The sequence below is a fragment of the Caloenas nicobarica genome, chromosome 2 (assembly GCF_036013445.1).
Source record: "Caloenas nicobarica isolate bCalNic1 chromosome 2, bCalNic1.hap1, whole genome shotgun sequence".
Lineage (NCBI taxonomy): Eukaryota > Metazoa > Chordata > Aves > Columbiformes > Columbidae > Caloenas > Caloenas nicobarica.
Window position 1 is genome coordinate 24636967 of NC_088246.1, and position 22991 is coordinate 24659957.

A 22991-nucleotide genomic window follows, 5' to 3' on the forward strand; every position below is an offset into this window, starting at 1 on the left:
CCGCCGCCGCTTCCTCTCCCTCCCGCCTCGCCCCGGCAACCGCCCGTCCCGCCGCCCGGGGGAGGGCGGGGCGGCCGCGGGCTGCGGCGCGGGGCGGGCGGGGGCGCCGCGGGGCTCCGGCGGCTGCCGAGGCGGGCAGGGCCGGCCGCCTCCCCCCGGCCGCGACAGGGGCTCCCCGGCCCGCCCAGGCTCCGCCTCCTCCTTTCTCTCAGCGCACCCTCCCTGCCTGGGTCCCTCCCTCCGCCGGTGCCCGCAGCCCCCGGCCGGACTTTTCCTTTCACTCCTCCGTCTCTCCTCGGCGCTGCTTTTCCCCCTTTGCCCTCCCCGCCGCGTCTGGCTCTGCCGGGGCAGCCCGGGGAAGAGGGGGCGGAACGGGACGGAGCGATGAGCCGGGCGGTGGCGGCGGGGAGCCGAGCGGCGGCAGCAGCAGCCGCCGCCGCGGCTTAGGGCTCCTTTCTCGGGCGGGACCAGCGCTGTCCCGCTGCGCCCGGCGGCTCCCCGGGACAACTGGGGAGCACCGGAGCCGGAGAGGGGGGTGTCTCCCCCGGAGCCAGGGGAGCGGGGGTGGCGGCTGGCGAGCGGGGGGGCGTCGCCCCCCCATGTGTGACATGATCGACTCGCACTCCGCCGAGAAGATCAGCAGGATGAAAAAGTTGCGGAGAACTTTATCGGAGAGCTTCGGCCGAATAGGTGAGTCCTACCCCCGCAGGGGGACCCCGACGGCGCTGCCCGGAGCCCCGGGAGGGTCCCGGCGGCGGAGGGCGGGGGGGTCGGTTGGTTGTCGGCAGCGCCGTGCCCGCCGCCGCCGGAGCAGGGGCGAGGGTGCCCGGCGAGGAGTGAGGGGCTCGCTCGGTTGCGGGGGCTGTACCGTTGAGCGCTGCAAGGCTGGAAACACCCGAACCGACGCTGTTCCAGAAAAACGTTTCTCGGGAAGAAATCTCGGGAAAACAACAGCTCTTTCCCGGCAGTGCTGCGTGGGTCTGTAGCGGAGTTAGCCCAAAATAGGCTAGGAAAAAAACAAACTATAAATGAGAGTTGGCTAGCGTGCCTCCGTTGCCGAAGACAAATCCTTATTTTAATTTTGTTGCAGGTCTGGTAATTTATTGTTTGTTCGGGCTGCACGTTGTTTTGAGTCGAGGCATGAGATGCTGAAGCAGATAGCGGCGGCCCAGTGATTTAGGAGACCAGACAAAAGAAGTCTGTCATCTGCTGCAAAGTCTTGTCGTTCTTTCACTGACATAAAGCATCCTGAGGTAGCGTTATCTGAACGCTGCTGCCTAGCGTGTTATCTTTTGCTATCACCACACCGCTTCTGGTTTTGGCACCAGTTTATTTTGCAGTCACATTTATTACTGAGAACAATGCCAAAGAGTTCTGGTCTGCTCAGACTGGTGTTTAGCTTGGTCTTTGGCACACTGCTTTGCTTAGTTCACTGTTTGAAGTATTAATTCCCACTGACGGCATCAACATGCAGTGGAGCAGAGGGAGAGGGTACCTTGCAGGAGGTGTGAGGTGTCCCCAGGGTTGGGGGGCAGAGCAGCTGGAGGCAGTGCCAGAAAGCCGGACAGCAGCTGGGATGGGTCAGCATTCCCAGCAGCTCCTGTCCTTGCAGACCCTTCCATAAGGACCCTTCTGCAACCCTCACCCATTGGTCATCCCACTGGGACGTTTTCCCTTACAGCCGGTCTGGCTGGCAGATGTGGGTCAACTTTCAGAGCTGCTTTGTCCCAGCGAGAGGATGCGAAGTGTCTGCGCTGCGGCCATGAGCTGTGTTGTGTGATTGTCCCTTCTAACCCCTACTAAGGAGGTGCACTAAAGTATGTGGGCATTATATTTTTTCATGTGTTATATATGCATTCGTTGTATTACCTTTAGCTTTTAAGGACTGCAAACTTTAAGTATAGGATAGCGTTTGAAATCAGATATGTTTTATTGTCATACTGCAAGACGAAAAATACTGAGAAAAGCTCATTCATATTTGTAAACTGGAGAGTTTCAAGGGTAAATGCCAAGTTTCAATTGTGAAGCGAATCGCAAGTCACAGCTTTAAGTCTCTTTGTCTCTATATGAAAATAGCTTTCACCTATCATCAGTCTTAAACTTGTAAAATGCATTTAACTTTCTTTGATTAGGAAAAAAAAAAAAAGCGGTCGGTGTTTGGTCTGTCACGTGTCTGTGTGCGAGTTTATAGACACAGAGAGACACTCTTATACCGAACTGTCAAAAGGTTTCACTAATGGCGGAAGTCATTAAAAAAAGAAAATATTTGGAATGAGGATGCTGCTTTATTGTGACAGTGACAGTCCCATTAATGCCTTTTAGGGAGCAAAGCACCTCTGGCTGGTAATTTCTGCATGTTTTAGTTGGCTCTGTTGGGTGATCATCTCTTTTTGTCATTTTTCACAAATTAAACAACCTTGTAGTTTCCTTGGGAGCTTTGGCCTGATTTTGGGTACATGGATGTCTTCCAGCTCCTCGAGTTCCTTGTGTGTTCAGCAGTATGGGAGTGTGGTTGGGTGCCTGGTTTATTTGTTTATTTGTGGTGGTTGTTTTGTGATTAAAAACTCAGCTGTTACCAGCAAGACTGTTCGATTTTCAGATGCTCATCATTGTAGTGACTGCACTTTCAGCAAAAAACCTCTAATTTATCAGCATGAGGTTTGAACATGGTCCACTCCCTGATACCCAGAGCCACAGATAAACCCAAGCAAAGTAAGCCTGTGTTTAAAAAACTGTTGACTTGCATACCAGGAAATCCTCAGTTAAAACACATGCTATACTTAACTCTTAGTTTGAAATGAAGGAGAGAAAACCAAAACCTCATTAGAAAAAGTCTTTCTGAGTATTCGTTACTCTGGTTTTACAGCTCTTTTTTTTTTTTTTTTAAGAGCTGGTTCCTTCGTGAGATTAGCAAATTACTAATTTAATACATGTCTAATCTGGAATTTTATCGCTCATCTATTCCATTGTGATTTATTATAAATAATGGTGATGATCTTTTAACTTTTCCTGTTCTGCTGCAATTCTGTGTGTTTTCATAGGTTTAAGTGCACAATATAGCAACATGAGCATAACCATATAAGTGATACAAGAGTAACACGGTGTTTAAGCCAAATAATTAGCAAGTCCAACTCTCCCATGCTGCAGTAGGGGACACCTGATGGCCATCCTTGGCATGGTGCAGCACTGCTGAGCCTCCCCCTGTGTTGGCAGCATCCCAGCTGCCAAATACAATTGTTCCAATACTATGAGACCCCATTGTTTTGATGCCAAAGTTTATGTTAGCCTGTTGGATAAGAGTGATGGAAATGTATCCTACTTGTCATTGGCAGTGTTTTTGTTTGGTTGGTTGGTTTGGTGGTGTTTTTTTTGTTTTGTTTTGTGTATTTTTTGGGTTTTCTTTTGTTTGTTTTGTGGTTTTGTTTGTTTTTTTGTTTTTTGTTTTTTGTTTTTTTCTAGGGCTTGCAGGTTAATACTCAATAAGCTACCTTCAGGACCACCTTCTCCCCACAAACTAATCCTCTATTTGACAGGCTATATCAGCAACGAATTTATTAGGTGATTTTTTTTTTTTTTTTGTTACAGTGTGCCACAGTGTGTTAAGTAATGTTTGAAGCGATTTCCCCAGCATCTTTAGATAAAAGAGGAAGTAGCCTTAAAATCAGATGAGTTATCCCTGGGGCACAGCAAAGGGCTATTATTTGGTAGCAACAGTAGCCCCAAGACTTGGCCCATCTCCTTAACTGTGAACTGATGCTTTCCATCCACCACACATGGAGACTGGCAGAGAGTGATGAAGAACTGGCTGTATTATACATACTCATCCTGCAGAATTATGATCCAGCCTGCAACTGTTAGAGTACCTAGTGCTAAGAATGTTTATTTTGCTCAGCTGAAAAATGTGATGTGTGAAATTGTTCATCTCTGAGCCTTCATCCTGAGCACTTGCTTTGTGCAAGTCTGGTAAAGGACGATATGGCACCATGGTGTGTCAGAGGAAATTCATATGGCCTATAGTGCCAAACTGGAGTTAATATTCCAAAATAGACAGGATGGCTTTTTACTGCAGAAGTTGCACGCTCACAGTTCTAGAATAATAAACTGTCTTTGCAGCTAAGGCACCCTTTCTCCTAGCAGAAATTTTCTGGTGTTTCAAGGAGTGTCCCTCTTAAAACTTAGGTCATCGTAAAGAACTTACACTACTAAGAATCTGAAAAATTTGCAGAATTCTTTTTATTGATAAGTTTCTGGCAGCATATCCATTTTTATACAAACATCCAAATTAGTTTAAAAATTCTGATTTCATTGCTTACATACTGTGTTATTCATATGAATGAATGTACCATACTGTATGTTAACCAACTTCTAGAGATTCATTTGACTCGTTGTTTATTTTCACATTTAAACTTTTATTAGATTTGGTTCTTAGTTTTACACTTTGATAATTATGTAATTAAAATTAATAATGAGTAATTTTATAAAATTACCATCATATTTTAGTTATGTAAAGAGTTCTTGGCTATGCATTTGTTGAATCATACAATACCAAAACCATATTTGAGAACTCTTCAGCTCACTCCATTTAATTCCCATCTTCTTATGCAGTATCTTTAGTCAAAAACTAACACCAGAATAGGAAGAAAGAAAGAAAGGGAGGGAAAACATTGCTGAGATTGCTCACAGTGCACCAAGAGCAGTCTGTGGCCCTTCTGAGCATCCCTGGGCTTTGTTACCAGCTCCTCACTAAGACAAAGGTCATCTTCAGTAATCGCCTCTAATGTACACTCACATAGCTCACATACCTGAGATAATGAGAAGTTCATTTGTAAACAGTTTATTTTTAAGTTCAGCAAAGGTTTTTTTAGCGGTTTAAAAAGAAAAGGATTGAATCAATGACAAACGAACAAAACAAGCAAACACCCCAAACCAAAACAAACAAAACACCAAAAATGTTTCTAAGACATAGTTGTATAAAATATGCTGGTTTGATGATTTCTTTCAAAAATGCTGTGTAGTGAATTGGTTGCAAGGGGAATTATTGTTAAACAGAATCTGATTAAAAGAGTGGTCACAACTCCCGTATTCTTTTTGGAGAGTCTTAAAAAAACTCTTTTAGTCAAAGGTAGAAGCTAAGCCAAGCCAAGCCAAAAACGCACACTGAATCACAGATTTCCATTTTCTGTTGTTCTGTTACATTGTAAATTTTGTTTGGTTATCTGTTACATTGTAAATTTTGTTTGGCTATTCGTGGAATGTTTTGGTCATGTGAAAGTCTTGTGTTTTGGTAAGAGAGAAAAGCTTGTCAGCATGACCTAGGTGTGTTATATACTAATTTAAAGCTTGTATGTCGTTGTGACCTGAAAGGTAAATGAAAAGTTTAGAAGCATGTTCTTAAGTGTTCCACGTCAGGGGTTTTTTTGTTTTGTTTCCTTACTGAGCATGAAATCTAAATGAGTAAATGTAAAACAGTAATCTTCAAAGATTTGAGGGAAGATGTGTTTCACATCCCAAAGCAATGGGAATTGGCAAGCAAAGGCAGGTTGGACCATCCCTGCTGTTCTGTACAGGAGATCTGGGATTTGTGCCTTGCTGCCCATGGCAGAAGTTGTGGAGCTGCAGCACTTTTTGCAGAGGTGTCCTGGTCCTGCCTCTGTTGTGCCTTTGATACAACTTCCACCATTTTGGGCTGGTTTATCTATTTATTTATTTATGTATTTATTTATTTATGTATTTATTTTTAAGCTGATAATGCTGTTGCTTCTGAACTTCAGAATTATTCATGTCTTTATTTTCTTGCTTTACCAGATCACATGATTTCTGCACTGTTTTCCTCTTCCTTGTTTGTTGATTAATTGCTGATTAACAGTGTAAGAAAGACAGAAATTTCTTCTGCTTTCGTGCAGGTCATATTGTAAAAAAAACCAAAAACAGAAACAAAAACCCAAACATGCTACAGTCTTTCATAAAGATTTAGTACTTGACAATGTGAATACATGGTTAGGTATTTATTATACTTTTCCTTTTTGAGTTCAGTCAGGCTCTCCATAAAGTGTTTTCACTCTTACTCTTAAAAAAAAAAAAAAACACAAAACTTGCAGACTCTTATTTTCTTTAACCTGAGAGAATAATGTTTTTCATAAATATGTAAAAATACTTTCTTGGAAACATGCTGTGCAGTCCTACATTCCATGTACAGATTCAGATTTTGAGTATTAAATTGTTATTCATGCCAGCCTGTTCTTTATAACAGGAAAATGCTGCTCTGTTTTTCTCTTTTCTGATGTTAGTTACTTTGTGCTCATTGAAATGCAGTACAGATAACTATTTCATTTTTCTTTTATTTTAAAGCCTTGAAGAAAGAAGATAGCAGCTTTGATGAGGTAGGTTAAATATCTTTGTTCCTTACATACTCCAGGTATGCCTTAGTATTTCTCACTAGTGTTAAAAGAAACCCATAGATAGTGTTACAATGTCTGTATGTGTTAATACATGCATATTGCTTGAACATATTTTCATTTTCCAAATAACTACCAGATGAATTTGTTGGTCAAAGGCTCTGAATGGAATGCTTGGGTTTTTCTGGAACATAATAAAACTGAATGTTATATGAAAAGTGGTCATTTAGAAACATTCCATGCAGAGAAATGTTGCATGCAGAGAAAATACTCTATAGAACTTTACCCGTGGTAATTCTCGTAATCGTAGGCCTGTACTGTAACAGACAGTGAAAGAACATCACTCTTGAGAGGACACCATATGTAAAGTGCTGCTGCGTTGACTTCTTGCTGAATATGTCAGCTGAGATTGATGTTTCTTATGAAATAAAAGGGAAAAAAACCACCACTACAAAACTAGCAGCTAGCCGTATTGGTAAAACTGACACTTGGTTATTCAGTGTAATTAGCTTGGGGTCCTGACCTATCTGCAATATGACATATATGTTGATTTGTAAAATATGCTGCTCAGGATATGTGCTTGCTCTTACTTCTGGCAGGCTTTGAGAGGTTCAGGTTGGTGCAGGTTGTCCTGCAGCGCCAGTTGATGCAGGAAGGAGTGTAGGTCTTGGTGTGATGGCTTTGTCACACTGCAGTCAGTGCTCGCCTTGTGCTTCCCTCTGCCACCATTACTGGAAGCAAATGGTAATATTTTCATGTGTTGATGTTATGCTTCTGGCATTTCTGTGTTTTCTTCTTCATTGCATGCTGTAAGCTTAAATTCTTGGCTGATTACAGTGAGATAGCTGCTGTGTAATGCCAGATTATAGAATAAATAAATGATGATGTAATGTCCTTGATTTTGGGTCAAATCAGACTTTGTCTCTTTTAAACAGATCACACTGAGTTATATAGCCCTCTGCTCAAATTCACTAATAGCAATATAGATGTTTTGTGCTTTTCTGACATGTGCTGCAGAGAGCTGTAACTCAGCTCGACCTCTCTCAGGTCTGCAGTGAAGGTCCTGGATTCAGCCTCTGTTGTCAGGAACTCTCGTCGCATCACTCAGTAGTCCCAACTCTTGTAGGTCTCTTACAACACAGGTAGAACTTAATTCCTCCCCAAAAGTTACACACACGTGGATATGTGGTTGGTAGACTCTGAATCCTTGTTTTACAAATCTGGTCTATTTTTGTCCAGTACTTTCTTCTGATTGCTGCAGTGCTATAACCCACCCAGTAAGTATCTTGTATTAAATTTGCTACAGGATTTTAAAGGATCTATTAAAAAGTGCTGTCTTAATGAAGATGGCATGTTTTCTGTCCCCTCCCCTTCCCAGGATTGTTTATCTACAGATTGCCTGTATTTTCTTTAAATCTGGCTTTCAATTTGAACAGGAAGCAACTTGAACAAATTTTTGTTTAAATTCAGGGAGTTTGGGTGAAAAAGAATCTTTCAAATATGTTTTTAATGGGATCTGACAGATTGTTGAAGTGAGCTACTGCAGAGGCAGTAAGAGAAGGCTAGTGAGAAGAGTACACAAAAGAATTTTCTTCCATCTCCTGTAAATAGGGAAGAACTTGATGTGACATTCGTATCAATCGTTTCCATAGTTTTAGGTGATGTTTCTTAGAAGAAAGAAAAGTGTGCTGAGATTTTATTATTGTCCTTGTTATCTCTTCAAACTCAACACAATGGTACTTGACGATTATGTAGCCTAAAGTGTGAATCACAGAATGGGCTGTACCGCGTATTACTTAATTCTTTTCAAGCATCCTTCAAATTAGAATATAAAACAATCTTTAGTAACAATAGTGTACCTGATCGTAACAACACATACTTCTAAGAGAGACAATATCTGCAAGCGGAGGAGTGGGCACATTTCTTGGTCTCAGAAGGCTATCCTGAAAAACAATACTAAGACCATACCATGATATAAAACAGTCTAGAGCTCTGGCTAGTGTACATAGTATTTATTGACAGTGACTGGGAATATCAGATGGGAGGGAGAGAGGGGAGGTAGTTGTCCAAGTGCTGTTTTACTTCAACATTATAGATCTACTACCAAGAAAAATGATATAGCCGACTATTGAAACAGAAATTGCATTGAACAAGCAGCATGCTCTCCCTGTCCAGTTAGTGAAAAGATACTCTTTTCTCTTGTCACGGTGCTGAAAGAAGCTGTGTATCTCCTCTCAACATGTGTTTCTCCATTTCTGGAGATGAGGTGCTTACTTGTTTGTCCCTTAGGAACCAAGAGGAAAAATTAAGCTGTTCAGTGGATCTCATTCTACCTACTTTAACTTGCATGCAGTAGCTGAGCAATGTACAACACTGCAGGAGAACGCTCCAGGAAATGAGGACCAAAAGAATCATGAACAGTGAAGCCTGTGAATAAGTTGCATGTCAGAAAATACTTTTAGTTGTTCTAGAAGTGCTTCAGGGATCTTAGTGGTGTGTTTAGTCCTGCTCATAAGCTCAGAACACAATAGCACGAAGGAGTAATGTAGGATTTGTCACTTTTTTGTACCTTCTGTTATGTTGCTTTGATTAAATTTTGAATGAAAAAACTTCTATGTAGATACTGCTGGCCTTTACTTCAGTCAGTGAGAACACTTGAATGAATCCATTTAAATCCACTGGTAGCCTATTTGCCTTCCTAAGATCTTATGACCACTTCTAGAGACTCATGTGAATAAAGGAGAAGGATACAGACCACTTTTTGAATAGTCTTTCATTCAAAGCAGCAAAGTAATAGTGCATGGGGTTTTTTTAAACTTTAGCCTTTTCTTTTTTGTCATACTGATCACATTGTGGGAACTGGAACGTGGGCCCACTCCAGTACTTACTGAAATCAGCAGGAAGATCCTCATTGTTTTCAATGGTTTGTGGATTTGTTTCTTCTATCACGAAATATTATTGCAGGGGGGAGGGTAGGCTCTTCTTGGCTGTTTTCAAAGCTTTCCGAGTGGGAGAGAGTAGGGCATCTCTCTGTACCCCGAGATATTGTTACCCACTCTCTGAAGAAGGCAAACTGCAAAAAAAAGAACATAAAAGAGTTCCCTTCTTTTTCAAAGCAATCTAAATTTCACTCTCTGAGGGTAGGTTCTGGCACAGAAAGCATCCGTTTCATTCTTTCAGGCAAAGCACCGGTTATCTACTCTGGATACAAAGATAGAAGACAAACACCTCAGAGCTACATGCAAAGAGCTGTCTATAAACAAACATTTGGCCCTGGAGTGAATGTTTTATTTGTGCTCCAGTAGTTTGTCAACGTTTAGATTAATAACTTCCAACTATGCAGGATTGCTTTGATGTATTTGGACTGTTAGTGTTAAAAGTGTCCACTCTGTCTTATAATGATGGAACTATTTTCTTTTTCACTCGAAAGTGATCAAGGCCAATAACATGTGGCTGAATTGCAGCATGTTTGGTGGAATGACAGCCGATGTTGATGTTGTGACTAACTTCATTGCAAGGCTGGTAACCTGTTCCTTTGGTTAGCTGCTTGCTGTTATGATTTATTTCTAAATTATTGTCAGTCTCGAGCTGTTGATTCTTGTCCTTCTGTTGTTAATGGCTTCTCTAAGCACTTAAATCATGGTTTAAGACCTTCACTCATATGTAGGCGTACTAGATAGATTAACATCAGTGTCATAATGAAATCAAAACAAAATAATCTTAAGACTCAAAATCAACATGAATTGCTGTGATTATTGCTTCTTATATGGTGAGTCGTATTGCTGTTGTTTAGCTAAATTTTAGTGTTCGTTTTGTCCAATATCAAAAGCATCCTTTTTTAAGGCCATCTTCCTTAGGAAATGAGGATATCATGACTGTGCCTTCTGTGTACATAATACGGTCTGACTCCACCCAATAACTTTGAAGCTGGCTGACCCTAGATGCATAGATGCTTGATGAAAAGGCACATGAGCTGGCTGAGGAGTGGAGATAAGAATCTGCTCTGATGGAAAAGCTGGAATGCAAGTTCTGGTCAATATGGGAGAATATGTATGGAGGTGTTATGAATACTCTGACCTCAGCAAAATCTTTAATACTCATCTGCTCCTTACTGTGTTTAGAGCCTCCAACTCAGAGGAAGCCGAATTTTATTTATTTCACTCATGGAACAATTTCTGTGTGTTTGAAGTGGAAGTGTGTGAATAGGTAGGGAGTTTTGCCAAGTTACTTCTTGATTCTGTAATGTGTTTGCTCTCACCCTCTCCCTCTCAAAACAACAAGAACAACAAAAACCCACAAAAAAAACCACCCCACCTCACCCCAAACCAAAACTGCTACTTCCTCTGTGGGATGTTGCCATGAAAAATGCCTTGGTTTAAAAGACACTTGTCTCTGAACCAGAACTCTTGTGTAGAGAACATTTTGAATTTGAAGAGTTAAAGGGAGGGGTGTAATTGGAAATAAGTAGAGCTCTGTGAAGAATGGACAAGAGGAATTTGAATGCCACAATGCAGGAGGCACATAATACACTGAATAAACTTTTGTCTTTTTTTTTTTTTTTTTTTTTTTTTTTTTTTAGTTAGTGGCTTGAGAGAGAGGTACATGCAGGAAGTATAGATATGGAACTATACCTTCTTCTCCTGCAGTAGAGGATCTGGATTACGGGAGATGGAGGAAAGAGAAATCTAGTCCTCTTGAGACTCAGTGTTACATTTCACAGGATCTTGGAATAAACATCTATTATTTCACTCCTGGGAGACTTAAAAGTTGGGGCTGGTATGTAACAGACTTAGGGAAGAGCCTGTGATACAAAGTGTTTTGGAAGACTGCTTGTCCCTCCTTCTTTGGTGCAGTAAATCTTTATTGATCTAGGTACAGTAAAATCATTACAAGCCATGGCTGAGCTGTCTGCTTCTTGACGACTTTTTTTGTATTTAGGAAGCAGGAGACCGGTGACTATGGAACTACTTTATGTTGTCATGTGTGCTAAGTTGTGATGGAGAAGTTCCAGAGAAGTGGCTATGGGTAATGTTTATAAATGGCCTGAATACCTTTGGGGTGGGGGTGTCACCAGTGCTGAGAATTTGGGTTTGGCTTAGGGCGTATGATGACTTTGATGCAGCTCTCATCTGCTTAATGCCAGGACAAGCAGGTAGTGTGTGGTTATCAGTTGTGACAGGCTGACGGGAAAGAGATGTAGGAAGTAATGTTAGAAAATTAAAAAAAAAATGGAAAATGAACATAGAAGTATAGATGTCAAAGCAGTTTCTAAATAATATCAGGGAACTGGGTCAGAAAATACTCATTTGGTGGTTTAAGTTACCGTGACAAATGTGTACAAAGGTGGTTCAAGTGTCTTGAGAAATGGGTCTGTTCAGATGTATGTCAGAAACCAAATAAGAGGAAACATAATTCTAGGCAGAAGATAACTCAATATTGGAAGTTGCTGCTTATGAAGTGTTACTTGACACATGACACAGGCAAATTTTTTTTGGGAGGCAAGAGGGAGGTAAAAGCTCAATAATAAAATCTGATGCCTACTGTGGGAGGCCCACCTTCATTTATGCAGTTCTTGGATTCATGAGGTCTTTGTGTGTCAGATAGAGATTTTTCCAGTCTGCCACCTTTGGGAGAGAAGATGGGTGGGGATGAGGTTGTCTCAGGAGCCTTCCCATTACAAAAGTGATTTCCCAGCAGATGGTTTGGTGGGTTTGTGTTCCTACCTCTCCTAACTCCACTTCCTCATCCCCCCAGTACTGTTCACTTACACTACTGAGGATCTGGTGTCGGTTCAGTGGTTCCCTAGTAGCAGAAGGCTTAGGCATCGGCTTGCCCAGCAAATCTACTGGTCTCTGCTGCCGTGTCTTTGAGGCCGTTCCAACAAACTATGAATCTGAATTATGCCGCTAGTTCTTAGGACTGGTGTGTGATGCTGGTGCGTGTGCATTTGTAACAGAATAGTGCCAGCACTTCAGGTCTTATAAAGCCATTCTCAGCTGCTTAAAAGGAATAAGTGTTTCCTCTAGATGACAACTGATAATATTGTTAGCAAATGTGTTTCAGGTGAGCCTGAGAATGAAGATCATGGATGGAAGAGAGCAAATACTGCCATTTGTGATAGCTTCTTGTTTTATCAGCTGTGGGACAGATGTGTCTTTCATCAGTCTGTAAAAATGCTGGTTTGTGAAACTTCCGGGGGCTTAAAAAAACCTCGGACAGCCTCACTTAATTTCTCAGAGGATTATCAATATTTATATGGTGTCTAAGGATTCCTGTCACTTCCCTGTGCTGTGTTGCATGTGGAAGAAAGTTGGGTTCTGGAAGACGTGACACACTTCAGAACCAGGTCTAGGTGACCACAATACAAGCTAGTAAGTAATTGAGAAGTGGCAGGAAAGCCACCAAGAAAAACTGACTGTGGAATGGCTGCGCTGTTGTGTTCGGTTTCAAGGCTTTGAAACAAAATCTGAGACCATATGGAAGGTTTCGAGATTTACTTGACAGTGACTTTTTAGTCATTCAGAACAGGAATTGTTCTTAATGTTGGGGGATAAACCTGGGCTTCAGGAGACCAAAATTTGAGAACCTTTCTGTTGTGGTTGGGGAATAGTTTCAATTTTGGAGCATCCCTCAAACCTGTTGAGTGGCAGTGGTTTGACTTTTTGCCCCAGCCATCAATGTGTTCAGTTGTGTGTTCTTCTGCCTGGCATATTTGGTGATACTGCATCCATTTACCTTCCAGAAAGTGTAAATTATTTTCTGTTAAGCCAACAACGAAACCGGTTACTCCTTTTTTCTGCCTTCTCTTCTCCTACAGACACTGGTTGGAACAAGGGTTCATGTTGCTAGTTAATATGTATGTGTCCTTTGCTTAATTTTTCTTTGGAAGTGGACGGAGCAAAGGAGCAGAACTTGGTCTGAATCCATGTTCACAGCAGTGACTTGTGAGGTTCTGGCCAAACCATTGACATATAAAGGTCTGCTCTGGTCTGCAGGCAGGTGTTTTAGCTATCAGAGAAGCATTGCAAAACAAAGATGAATTTGCAGGCCTACTTCTCTCGCATGTGCATGTGTATTTTTGTGTTGGATGTTTCTGTTCATCAGACGGGAGGATATGTGCATTCCAGAAACGTGGAGTCTGAAAGCAAAATATTATTATTTCTCTGAAGTATGCTTACGTGTCAATCCTGCTGTTTATTTTAGGGGGATATATGGGATATAGTAATTTATTAGTCGATTAAATAAAGTAGAGTAACAAAACATAGTACATTATGTATGGGATCAGTAGCTTCTTGTTCTTGGCCTTGCTGGGCAATCTCCTGGTTGTGAGGCAAGAAGTAATTGTGTGACTTCCTTGGTAGGTCTGGCTCTTCCATCTTTGTACTTAGACTTTATCGCTTTTCTTTTCCTTTCTTCCAAGCCGCACTATTAACAGCCATACGACTATATTTAAATCTTCTCATGAAAGGATGTAAATGAAAATGATTTTTGTCTACTTCTTGCTTTCCTGAGAAATTCTGCATGTATGATGCCTCATCTGCTGTGTGTCACAATATCACTGACAACCATGTATTTGCACAGTAATCAAGGTTCTGAGTCAATTGAAATCTCTTGCTATTTATTTAGAAGGGATAAGGAAAGGAGATTGCAGGCTATGACTACTTTATTTAACCATAATGGATTTTATATGCACAAAACAATGTCATTTTGAGGATAATAGGACACAAAGTAGTTGTCATTCCCTTACATCTCCTTCTCTATATATTCTGGAATTTGTTTATCCTTTTTTCCCTTCCAGAGTCCTGCTAGTACTTCTTTCAGGCACAGCAGTTCTCCATATCAATTTTGAAAATTCAAACTTGAGCATTACAGGTTAGTTAAATATGAAACATTGACAGTAATGTAATAACTAAAAGTAAGAGTGAATACTGCTGAAAGGAGGCAAGGCCACTGAGAGAGCACATAGTGCATTATCACCAGTTCCAAGTAACAACTGGAACTATTTGTGTTTGGGTTCTCCTGAGATAGTTACCTAACCTGAATTAAGTTTCTTGGTAGGACCCAGGTGTTCACCTTTTTCAGTGTTGCGAAATGAAAGCACCATTACTAGCTTCAGGAGTTATTAATTGCTGTGCTCATCCAGGAAAACCAGCGGCTTACAATATTTTTCCTGCTGCCATGCACTCAGCAGGGCTTTTCTTTGTATGTGGATTTCTTAGTCTGATAGCTCACGTATAGAAAAAAATGTTCTTTCATACATACATGTTTGCAGAGTCTTTCTGTTTCTTTTAGTGAGAGTAAAACAAATTTCATTTTTCCAGCGGATTCTTATTTGTCTGCAGTCGCACTCAATGCTATTTTGTTTTAATGGATCTTTGTCTTCCTTTTACTTCACTGACACTGCACATTTAGACTTGGGCGTGGGTTGTAGCCACGATGATCCTGCAACTACCTGAGGCTGGCTTCATGCTGCTCTTGAACTTGTTTGCTGACTTCATGTCTTGAAATTTCAGCACTCTAGAGGAATTTGTCTGGGGTCACTTGCTGTGATTAGTTAGGTCAGATATGCCCTTCAGCTTTGAAATCTGGAAGATTCTGTTATCCCAAGAATGATGCAAGTAATGCAAAGGCTAGGATGTGTATTTTGGTTCATATTATTTTTCTTAAGTTAATACCCCCTCAGCTGAAGCTTTTTTCCTCACTGTGTTGTTAGGCAGTTACAGAAAGCATTTAGCAAAATGTATTGAAATTCACATAGAGCTTAATCAGCAGCCCTGTGTTTTTGTCTCCGTCTCTCTATTAACTTACAGTGATTGTTGCTTTCTCACAGAGAAACAAGATATTCACAAGTTATTGTTTGATCCCCCTGGACTGGTTTGTCCAGCCTCTTCTGTGTCTTTTGGAATTAGTTGTCCTCTTATTACGATACTTTCTGTTTTCATTTTAGTTATTTTCTTTTATCCAGTATGGTGACAAAAACTGCATCACAGTCCAAATATGGTGTCAATAGCTGTTGATTAGCTCTTAGGCACGGATACCGCTCTTTGATTTCTTCTTTTTCCTGTTTTGTGCCTGTTTTCATTTATAGCTTAGGGTCGGTGTAATTACCTGTATTTGCCATTTATCTTTCTTCTGTTTATCTTGCTCTTAAACTGTCGTTGTTTCTTCCTCCGTGGTGACAGGGGTGCTACCAAAGTCTTTGTCAGTTGTCGAGGCATCTGCAGGGAACATGGGAGCACAGCTGGGGTGGGAGCTCAAGTCTTGAGTGGGACAGCCAGGGAAAGGAGGCAGCAGCTGCGGGCTGGCCAGGGATGCTGGGACAGAAGCCATGGAAAGGGTGGTTTGGTGGCTTTTATTTACTTATTGGCCTTCTAAATAGCCAGACTTATTGGATGATCTCCAACCTGCTCTGCTTTGCTGTTGCGTTGCTGATGCAGTTTCACAGTTAAAATAGCAATCTATGCTTGCTCAGAAAAAGTTAGGTTTTTAGCTTATCCATGCAAAGAATGATGCTGATTCCATTCGTCAGATTCATTATCATTCTTACCATGCCTTGGCTTGTTTAGATGTGGGAAGACGACTGCAGGTTTTCTCAGTTTTGAGGGAAAAAAAGTTTTTTGTTTACATAAAAAAAAGCTCTATGATTTATCTTGGCTCTTCATGCACAGAGAGGAACCAGATAGAAACAGGATGTTTGTTACAGGCATCTCCTGCTGACCTTGGAGATGCACAGAATTCCAGAAACTAGACGACAGCATCTGGAGAAATACTTGAATTTTTTTATTTAGTTTGTTGTTAGTGTGGCATGGCTCAGTTAAACGTAATGTGTCTGGCCATCATCAGATCATGACGGAAGCTCAGAGAAGGTGAAGGAGTATGCCTAATTTGCTTGCCCTTCAAAAAGGCATGCTCTAGCATTTCAAGACTTTCTGTTCAAATCAGTAACAAAATGGTATTTGTATCTTTGAGAGTAAGTTTGCAATAACTAAGCAGTTATGAGTTAGACTAAGCATAATATGTGTATTTTTTATATCTCAATAACAGGTCTTTTCAGTGGTGTGGAGAGAATGCTTTTATATGGACATTAAGACAATGTGTTCAAACTAACCTTTAACAAAGTGTTGTATTAAACAAAATACTATTTCAAAAGTAAAAAAATTAAGTTACTGTTATGAAAAAGAGTTGTAGCATATTTGAACAAATACCACCAGGGAATCTGGGGCTCTTTTTCTGCAAGTTCTGTCTTTGGCATTAATTTCAGTGAACTTCTAATTGAGATGCTCTGGTAGGTTTATTGCCAACACTAATGATTTCATCTTTCTAGAGGTGGGTGCAAATGATGTAGATTTTTACAGTCAAAGTGATGTTTCATTTTGTTGTCACCAGTAAAGATTCAGAGAGGGCACCTACATGAGCCTGTGCCCATTGGACCTAGCAGAGCTCACGAGTGTATTTAATACTCACTGCTGAGGAGGTGAGCCCAGGAGTTGATTTCAAGAGGCCGCTGGGGTTCAAAGGTGGTGCAAGAATTTGGAGTAGATGTTCTACTGTGAGTGGATGCTCATCTTGGAAACCTATGTGAATTTGGTTTATTTTATCATTAAAGTTTGGAATAATGCCACGGCTATCTTCCTTGCTTGGTTTCTATCTCTTGTGAAAAATATAAAGAGAAAGCCTCTTGGTGAGGAAGGCAAAAGATGGAAAATGTAATTCTTTTTTCTTTTGCCAAAGAACATAGATAGAATTTGAGATATTCAGTGGGAATATATTAATTATACTCTGAGTCTGCTTCTTAGCCTACTTCAAAACTTCAGATGTAGATATTAAGTCAGGCAGAAGTTAGACTGAACTTTCAGGACTCACATCCTCACTGTCCTGCCACAGGAACTTGCACTCATGGTCTTTCAGTAATGGTATGAGCCACTCTGAGAGACAACAACATACAGAATAAATCTCGTGTCAGCCACCACAGCCTTTAACTGGTTACAAGAATAAATCCAAATGTTAAGATTCTCTAGAAATATCTGTAATAAAAAGCTTTATCTTTAGAAACACAGAATCACAGAATGTTAGGGATTGGAAGGGACCTCAAAAGATCATCCAGTCCAATCCCCCTGCCAGGGCAGGAACACCCAGATGAGGTTACACAGGAAGGCGTCCAGGCAGGTTTTGAATGTCTCCAGAGAAGGAGACTCCACAACCCCCCTGGGCAGCCTGTTCCAGTGTTCAAGAAGCTCATTCCTATCCTGTGCTCATCTGCCAAAGGCACCTCTGGAGAAGTCCTTCTGTTTCTTTCCCTCCTTGAACCCCAACACTTGGTTCTCCAGAGCAAGCAATGCAGAACTTATTGCTAGGGTTTGAATTCTTTTATCTATGGAAATTCATAACCTTGCCTCTTATCTCCTGTTTCCATGAGTTAAAAAAAAAAAAGGGCGGGGAGGGGGCTTTTGTGCTGTCTGTTTTTATTAATATGCATAATATGTGTGTTTAAGCTTCTCTCGTTCCTGCTTTTCCACAAGGTTAGTTTCAAAAGCAAGAGGCTTTGAGGGAGTAACCTATAGGTGGAAACTACCTGCATTTATGAACCTCTAAAAGAAGTACATGCTTCCAACAGAAATAAAGCTTCTTTTGCCTGGAATTATTCCTTCGTAGCAAACTTGTGCAGACATTTCGGGGCTCCCAATTGATCTATCTGGAAAGAGTAAACATTAGCTGCCAAAAGCATGAGAGCAAAAATAAGCTTTGACAAACAAAATACATTCTGCACCACGTCTTGAGTTCTCTGTTTTTAAAGGACACTAGTAAAGTTGAGGGAAGGACAGGGTTAGAGAAAAGTGAAGAACTTTCTTCTTTTTTGTGTCTTGATTAATAGTTGTTTTAGGCAGTAGAGTAGGAGGGCAGATACTGATTTTAACATGTTGTTCTTAGTCCATAAACCTAGAGGAAGGGGGAATATCCCATCACACTACCTGCCATGTGGGTTTGTTTTCCTTGGTTTTCTTATTTAGTTATTCTTTAGGTGCATTTCAGCCTCTTCTTAAATATACATCATGTGGACTTGTGGGGACTCAGTCCAGCTAGTTGAAACCTCTTAATTTTTGATGTGAAGTGTGGCCTGTAAGTGCTTCTTACAGTGAATTGCTCTGCCCATTGCTCTGCTCCTGAAATGTTTCCAGTTCTGGAACTGGCATTAGCATTAAGAAATATAATGTGGAAAAAATATCTGGGGAACTAGCATCTAACTAGAATTACTCATTTCATCTTACTGGCTGTCAACAGGACTCTTGGTTGTAATTCTGGCTTTAACGCTTCAAGGTCTAGCAAGTTGATGATGATAATAAGGCTGTATTCTTAATTTGAAAAGGCTGTGTTGTACCTGTAACTTCTTTTGTTATGCATAAAGCTGCCATCAACATCAGCAAAGCACAACCGAATGACCTCTATTTTTGAAAGTGTGTCATACCTTTATTTCAGTTTTCTGCCTAAGACTGGCATATGATCTTTTTTTTTTTTTTTTACTTTTTTACTTTAAGGGATAAACTACCTTCTATCAGCTTGCATTTGTGTGGAATTGCCCCCTACGTGCTCTTATTGTGGAGCAGCTGCCATTTTCTAATAGCAAAACGGTGCGCATCCTGCAAACTGGTTCATGAAACTCTGTCCTGAGCTCCAAACTTCTTCTTCAGCAGAAAAGTTCAAAAGATTGTACTCATTATGCTAAAAAAAGGTAGCCTTAGGCCCCTGCTTGATCAGACTTGGGGATGCTTTAAAACTGGGCCATAATTAATTGTGCAGTAAACCAGACTTATTATTAATTTATGTTTTTCAGAGAAGGGGCTAAATTATGTTCACGCTTGCTGTACAGTTTTGGAAAAGAAAAATATGCATTAATAAACAACATGTCTGTAATTAATTAGTGATCCCTTGGAGAGGGTTTGCTCCCTAACTAGCTAATTACTATGTAAAATACTAAAAAATTATTCCCAAAACACATAATGAAAAATCAGCTATGGATTACTAAATTGTGGTGATTGAAACAGGGTGGTTTTTTTTTTGGTCTTAATATCTCAAGTTAACAACTGAGACAAATGGTAAAATGCAAACCAAAACTCCAGTGTCGAGGTGCATTTTGGCTTTTCTAGTTAATGAGGTCTGTGCTCTGCCACTAAAAATATCACTGGAATTAGTGTGAGCTATAATCCTCTTGTTTACTGTCGATTGATTTGAAAGACGTATTGATGATTTTTTTAGAAAAAATAATTATTACTTAGAAAGACCTAGGCATATTAATATCCTATGTTTTCTGTTATCCTTCTTTAATCTTCTGCTGTCTGTCAGTTTTCTTCCTCTTCAGACAGACTTCTAGATCTTTTGAATTTAATCACAAAAATAAATTTCAGAAACTTGCTGTTCTGTTAACCTAGATGGGGGCAGCATTTTCTCTTTTAATAAACAGGTCACCTTGTGTTTCTCCTTGGATTCATATTATTGGTAACTGAAATAGATTTTAGTATTTGGTTCCTAATTGGTTAGTAAAGTTTTTGCAAAGCACGGAATGCACTCTGTGCGCCGAGAGCCTCCCTGGCTTCCAGGGAAATATGTGAACATGTCAGAAATGTGAGTACTTGTAGAATCAAAGCCTTGATTTGTAAAATGATACTTAATAAGAAAAATAGGCACAAGGTAGTAATTTTCTTGTTAAAAACAATGGTTATTGCTCAGGTAAATGTTAACAGCATTGATTGATTGCTGACAAGAGGTGTAGAAGTGATTAACATGACAATGTGCAAACCATGTAATAAATTTTTTTGGTTCCTTGCAACTGCAGCAGGCACATAAACTAGGCTTTCAGGTTTTTACTTTTTTGGGAAGAAAAAAAGTGGGTTACAGAAAATTTGTGGGAGAAAATTAAAATTATTCCGTACTTAAGTTTTCTTTATGAAGCCTCTGTGTAATGCTGCTTCAGCCTAAGTGATCACTATTTCTTTTATACTATTTAAGTGAAGCTTTGATACGTGCACAGGTACTCCCCCACCACTTTCCTTCCCTGCTCCTCAATCCTGTTATGTTATGCTTTAATATGAACAGATCAACTCTTCTTTATGCTGCTTCTTCAGAAAATGAGTTTTCTAACTCACTCTGCAGAAGTCTTTGACTATATATAATCTTAAAAAAATGGTTTGTTTTAAGTAAGTGTATGTTTAAGAAGTAACTAAGGACATCAGAAATAGGCATAGCATGACTTTCAATTTTTAAAGGTAATGGGTTAGAAACACTTACACATCTGTTTTCAAATATAAGTGAAAATTTGGTATTGATTCTAAGCCTATTAAAACCAGTTTTATCTAAAAATGAATACAAGTACAGAATAAATGAATTGCTGTCTCTAAAATGATATATTTGAACTACAGATATCCATATTAAGCAGGTATGGTCTTTACTTGGTCATTTAATCCTGTCTCTATTTTACGTGTTGTATATAAACTTTACCATATTTACTTGATATAAATTATTTCCCTCATGTTAACCAGAGGGATTTGGGAGGGGAAGCTGGCAGCTGTGTTGCTACTGTGTTCTCAGCTGTTACAGATAGTCGACACACTGCCCTGTTTCTTCTGATTTTAATTTGAGGCTTTGAAGAGATTGGGGAGGTGACAGCAGAGGAAGTCAAGGGTGTTTCTTCCTTAGCATGCCTTTACAGAGGGAGTCACCATTTTCATTGTTCTCTCTTTGGTAATCTGTTGAGATGCCTTTGGAGTCCCTCTTGGAAAGGCTTTGCTAGAACTGGAGAACCCAAGTAGGGCAGTTATGGGGACATAGAGCAGCAGTGTTGTAAGGAAAAATCCAATAGACTAGGATTGTTAAGCCCGCAAAAGACCACTGAGGGAGAACGTGACAGGTATGCAAAACTATGAATGATGTGGAGGAGACGAGTACAAAAAAATATTCAGATGGAGGGAAGTTTTCTGTGGAGACCTTGACTGAACGGATCTTATTGGCTCCTCTTGCTGTCTCTGCCTTCTCGTAGTAAAGGTGCTCCAGGGCTGGTTCTGAATGTAAAAGACTTCACAGGACTTGTGATGGGGGGGATTTTTTTCCCAAGATTTGGGAAAAGCAAAGCATTTCTGGTTAACAGAGCAGATGTTGGAGGAGGGGACAAATGAAAAACATCTGGAGGTGGCTCTCACTGGAAGGGTATGTGCACTCTCAACAGAAACCACAGAGTTTATCTATTAAGTGTCAGAGAAAGTGCACCAGGCTGAGTGGTTTCATCCAACATTGGCATTCTTATATTCGGGGTTTATTGCTCAGAGCTAGGGACACATAAAAATTGCAATAGCATGATAACTCTTCTAAGGGATAATTTTGTTAAACAATACTACTTCTGCTGGCAAAACTCCAGGCATAGTCATAGCTTTGTATTGGTTCATTTTTTGCAGTTCATGATTTAACTTATTCAGATGCTTGGCATAAACGAAGAGAAGAAAATATTAATAATTATTTTTGCTAAAATGAGTTGTCTCTGAGAAGTCCACCTGATCTTTAGTGCAGTTGACAAATCCATTGTAGACTATCTAGGAGTCAAGAAAGGAGAATAAAGAGAAGAATAGTGAAGAAAAACTGGAGTATAGTGAAGGCATTTGGGTGTTTTCAAGGGAGGAGGAGATGTCTTATTACTTATATAGGATTCAAAATGTGACTTAATTCTCTAGAGTTACAAACTTCACAAAAATGCTAATGAAAAGCAAGTGTTTTATTATGAATTTGTATTCTTTCTGCCTTCTTAATAATTCTTAAATACTTTAACTTACAACTAAACCATTTTCCTCCAGCTCCTGTTAACATTTAGTTTCTATTTCTATTCCTAGTCAGAATAGTTTCACCTTACAGCTTGAGTTTCCTGTGAAGTATTTTCAAATGGGACCACAGGGACTTGTCGTTTTAATTTGTTTGCATTCTGTTTCCTTCAAGCTTGGATATCTCTGTGGGCATTTTTCTTGTATATGTGTGCATGTGCTTTTTTGTTTAACACCAGGGAAGAGTAGTGAGTAAAGGCTCCTTTGCTCTAGAAGTGTAGTAAGCTTTACTCTTTGAGCTGGGAAATAAACATTTTATCTATCCTTCAAAGTGCTGAGATTTCAGATGCTTTTTTTATATGTAACAGGATCAAAAACCTCCTCTATATTTTTCTTAAAGAAGATCCAGCCCACTGTAGAAAAGCTGATAGTGTTTCAGCTTGTGTAACTTACAATCCAGCTGAGTTTTGTGATCACCAGATATTATTCTGTTCTATGGAGAGGAGGAGGCAGATCTAGCTCTGATTTTTAGTTCTGAAAAATCCTTTCTTAATGGCAACTTTCCTGAAATCATTACATTTCTGCAAAAAAGTGGAAAATTTTTCTCCAGACTAATTTTCTCTATTTTTTGCAGAAATGTAATTCTTGACTTGAGACATAATAATGCTTTATATTTAATAAAGATTATGAATAAGCTTTGACCTATTTCTTACTGTTGTGCTTATTGTCTGTATTTCAAAATCTTTTGTTTACAAGAGTTCAATTATCTTGCTTACAGCACTCATAGTAATATACCACA

The 22991-nt window shown here is 40.1% G+C and overlaps 1 protein-coding gene across 2 annotated transcripts in view; it reads left to right on the top strand.

The window, feature by feature from the left end:
- Window positions 1-220: 220 nt before the first annotated feature.
- CDK14 (cyclin dependent kinase 14) overlaps window positions 221-22991 on the top strand; it is a 324587-nt gene continuing 301816 nt past the window's right edge. Inside the window, exons 1-2 of one of the 2 annotated variants that reach the window (XM_065629053.1) lie at window positions 221-690; window positions 6349-6380. In XM_065629053.1, the coding sequence (XP_065485125.1) occupies window positions 600-690; window positions 6349-6380 (123 nt within the window). In that variant the 5' untranslated portion in view covers window positions 221-599. The remainder of the gene's footprint in view (window positions 691-6348; window positions 6381-22991) is intronic. The other variant, XM_065629055.1, reaches the window with a different exon arrangement.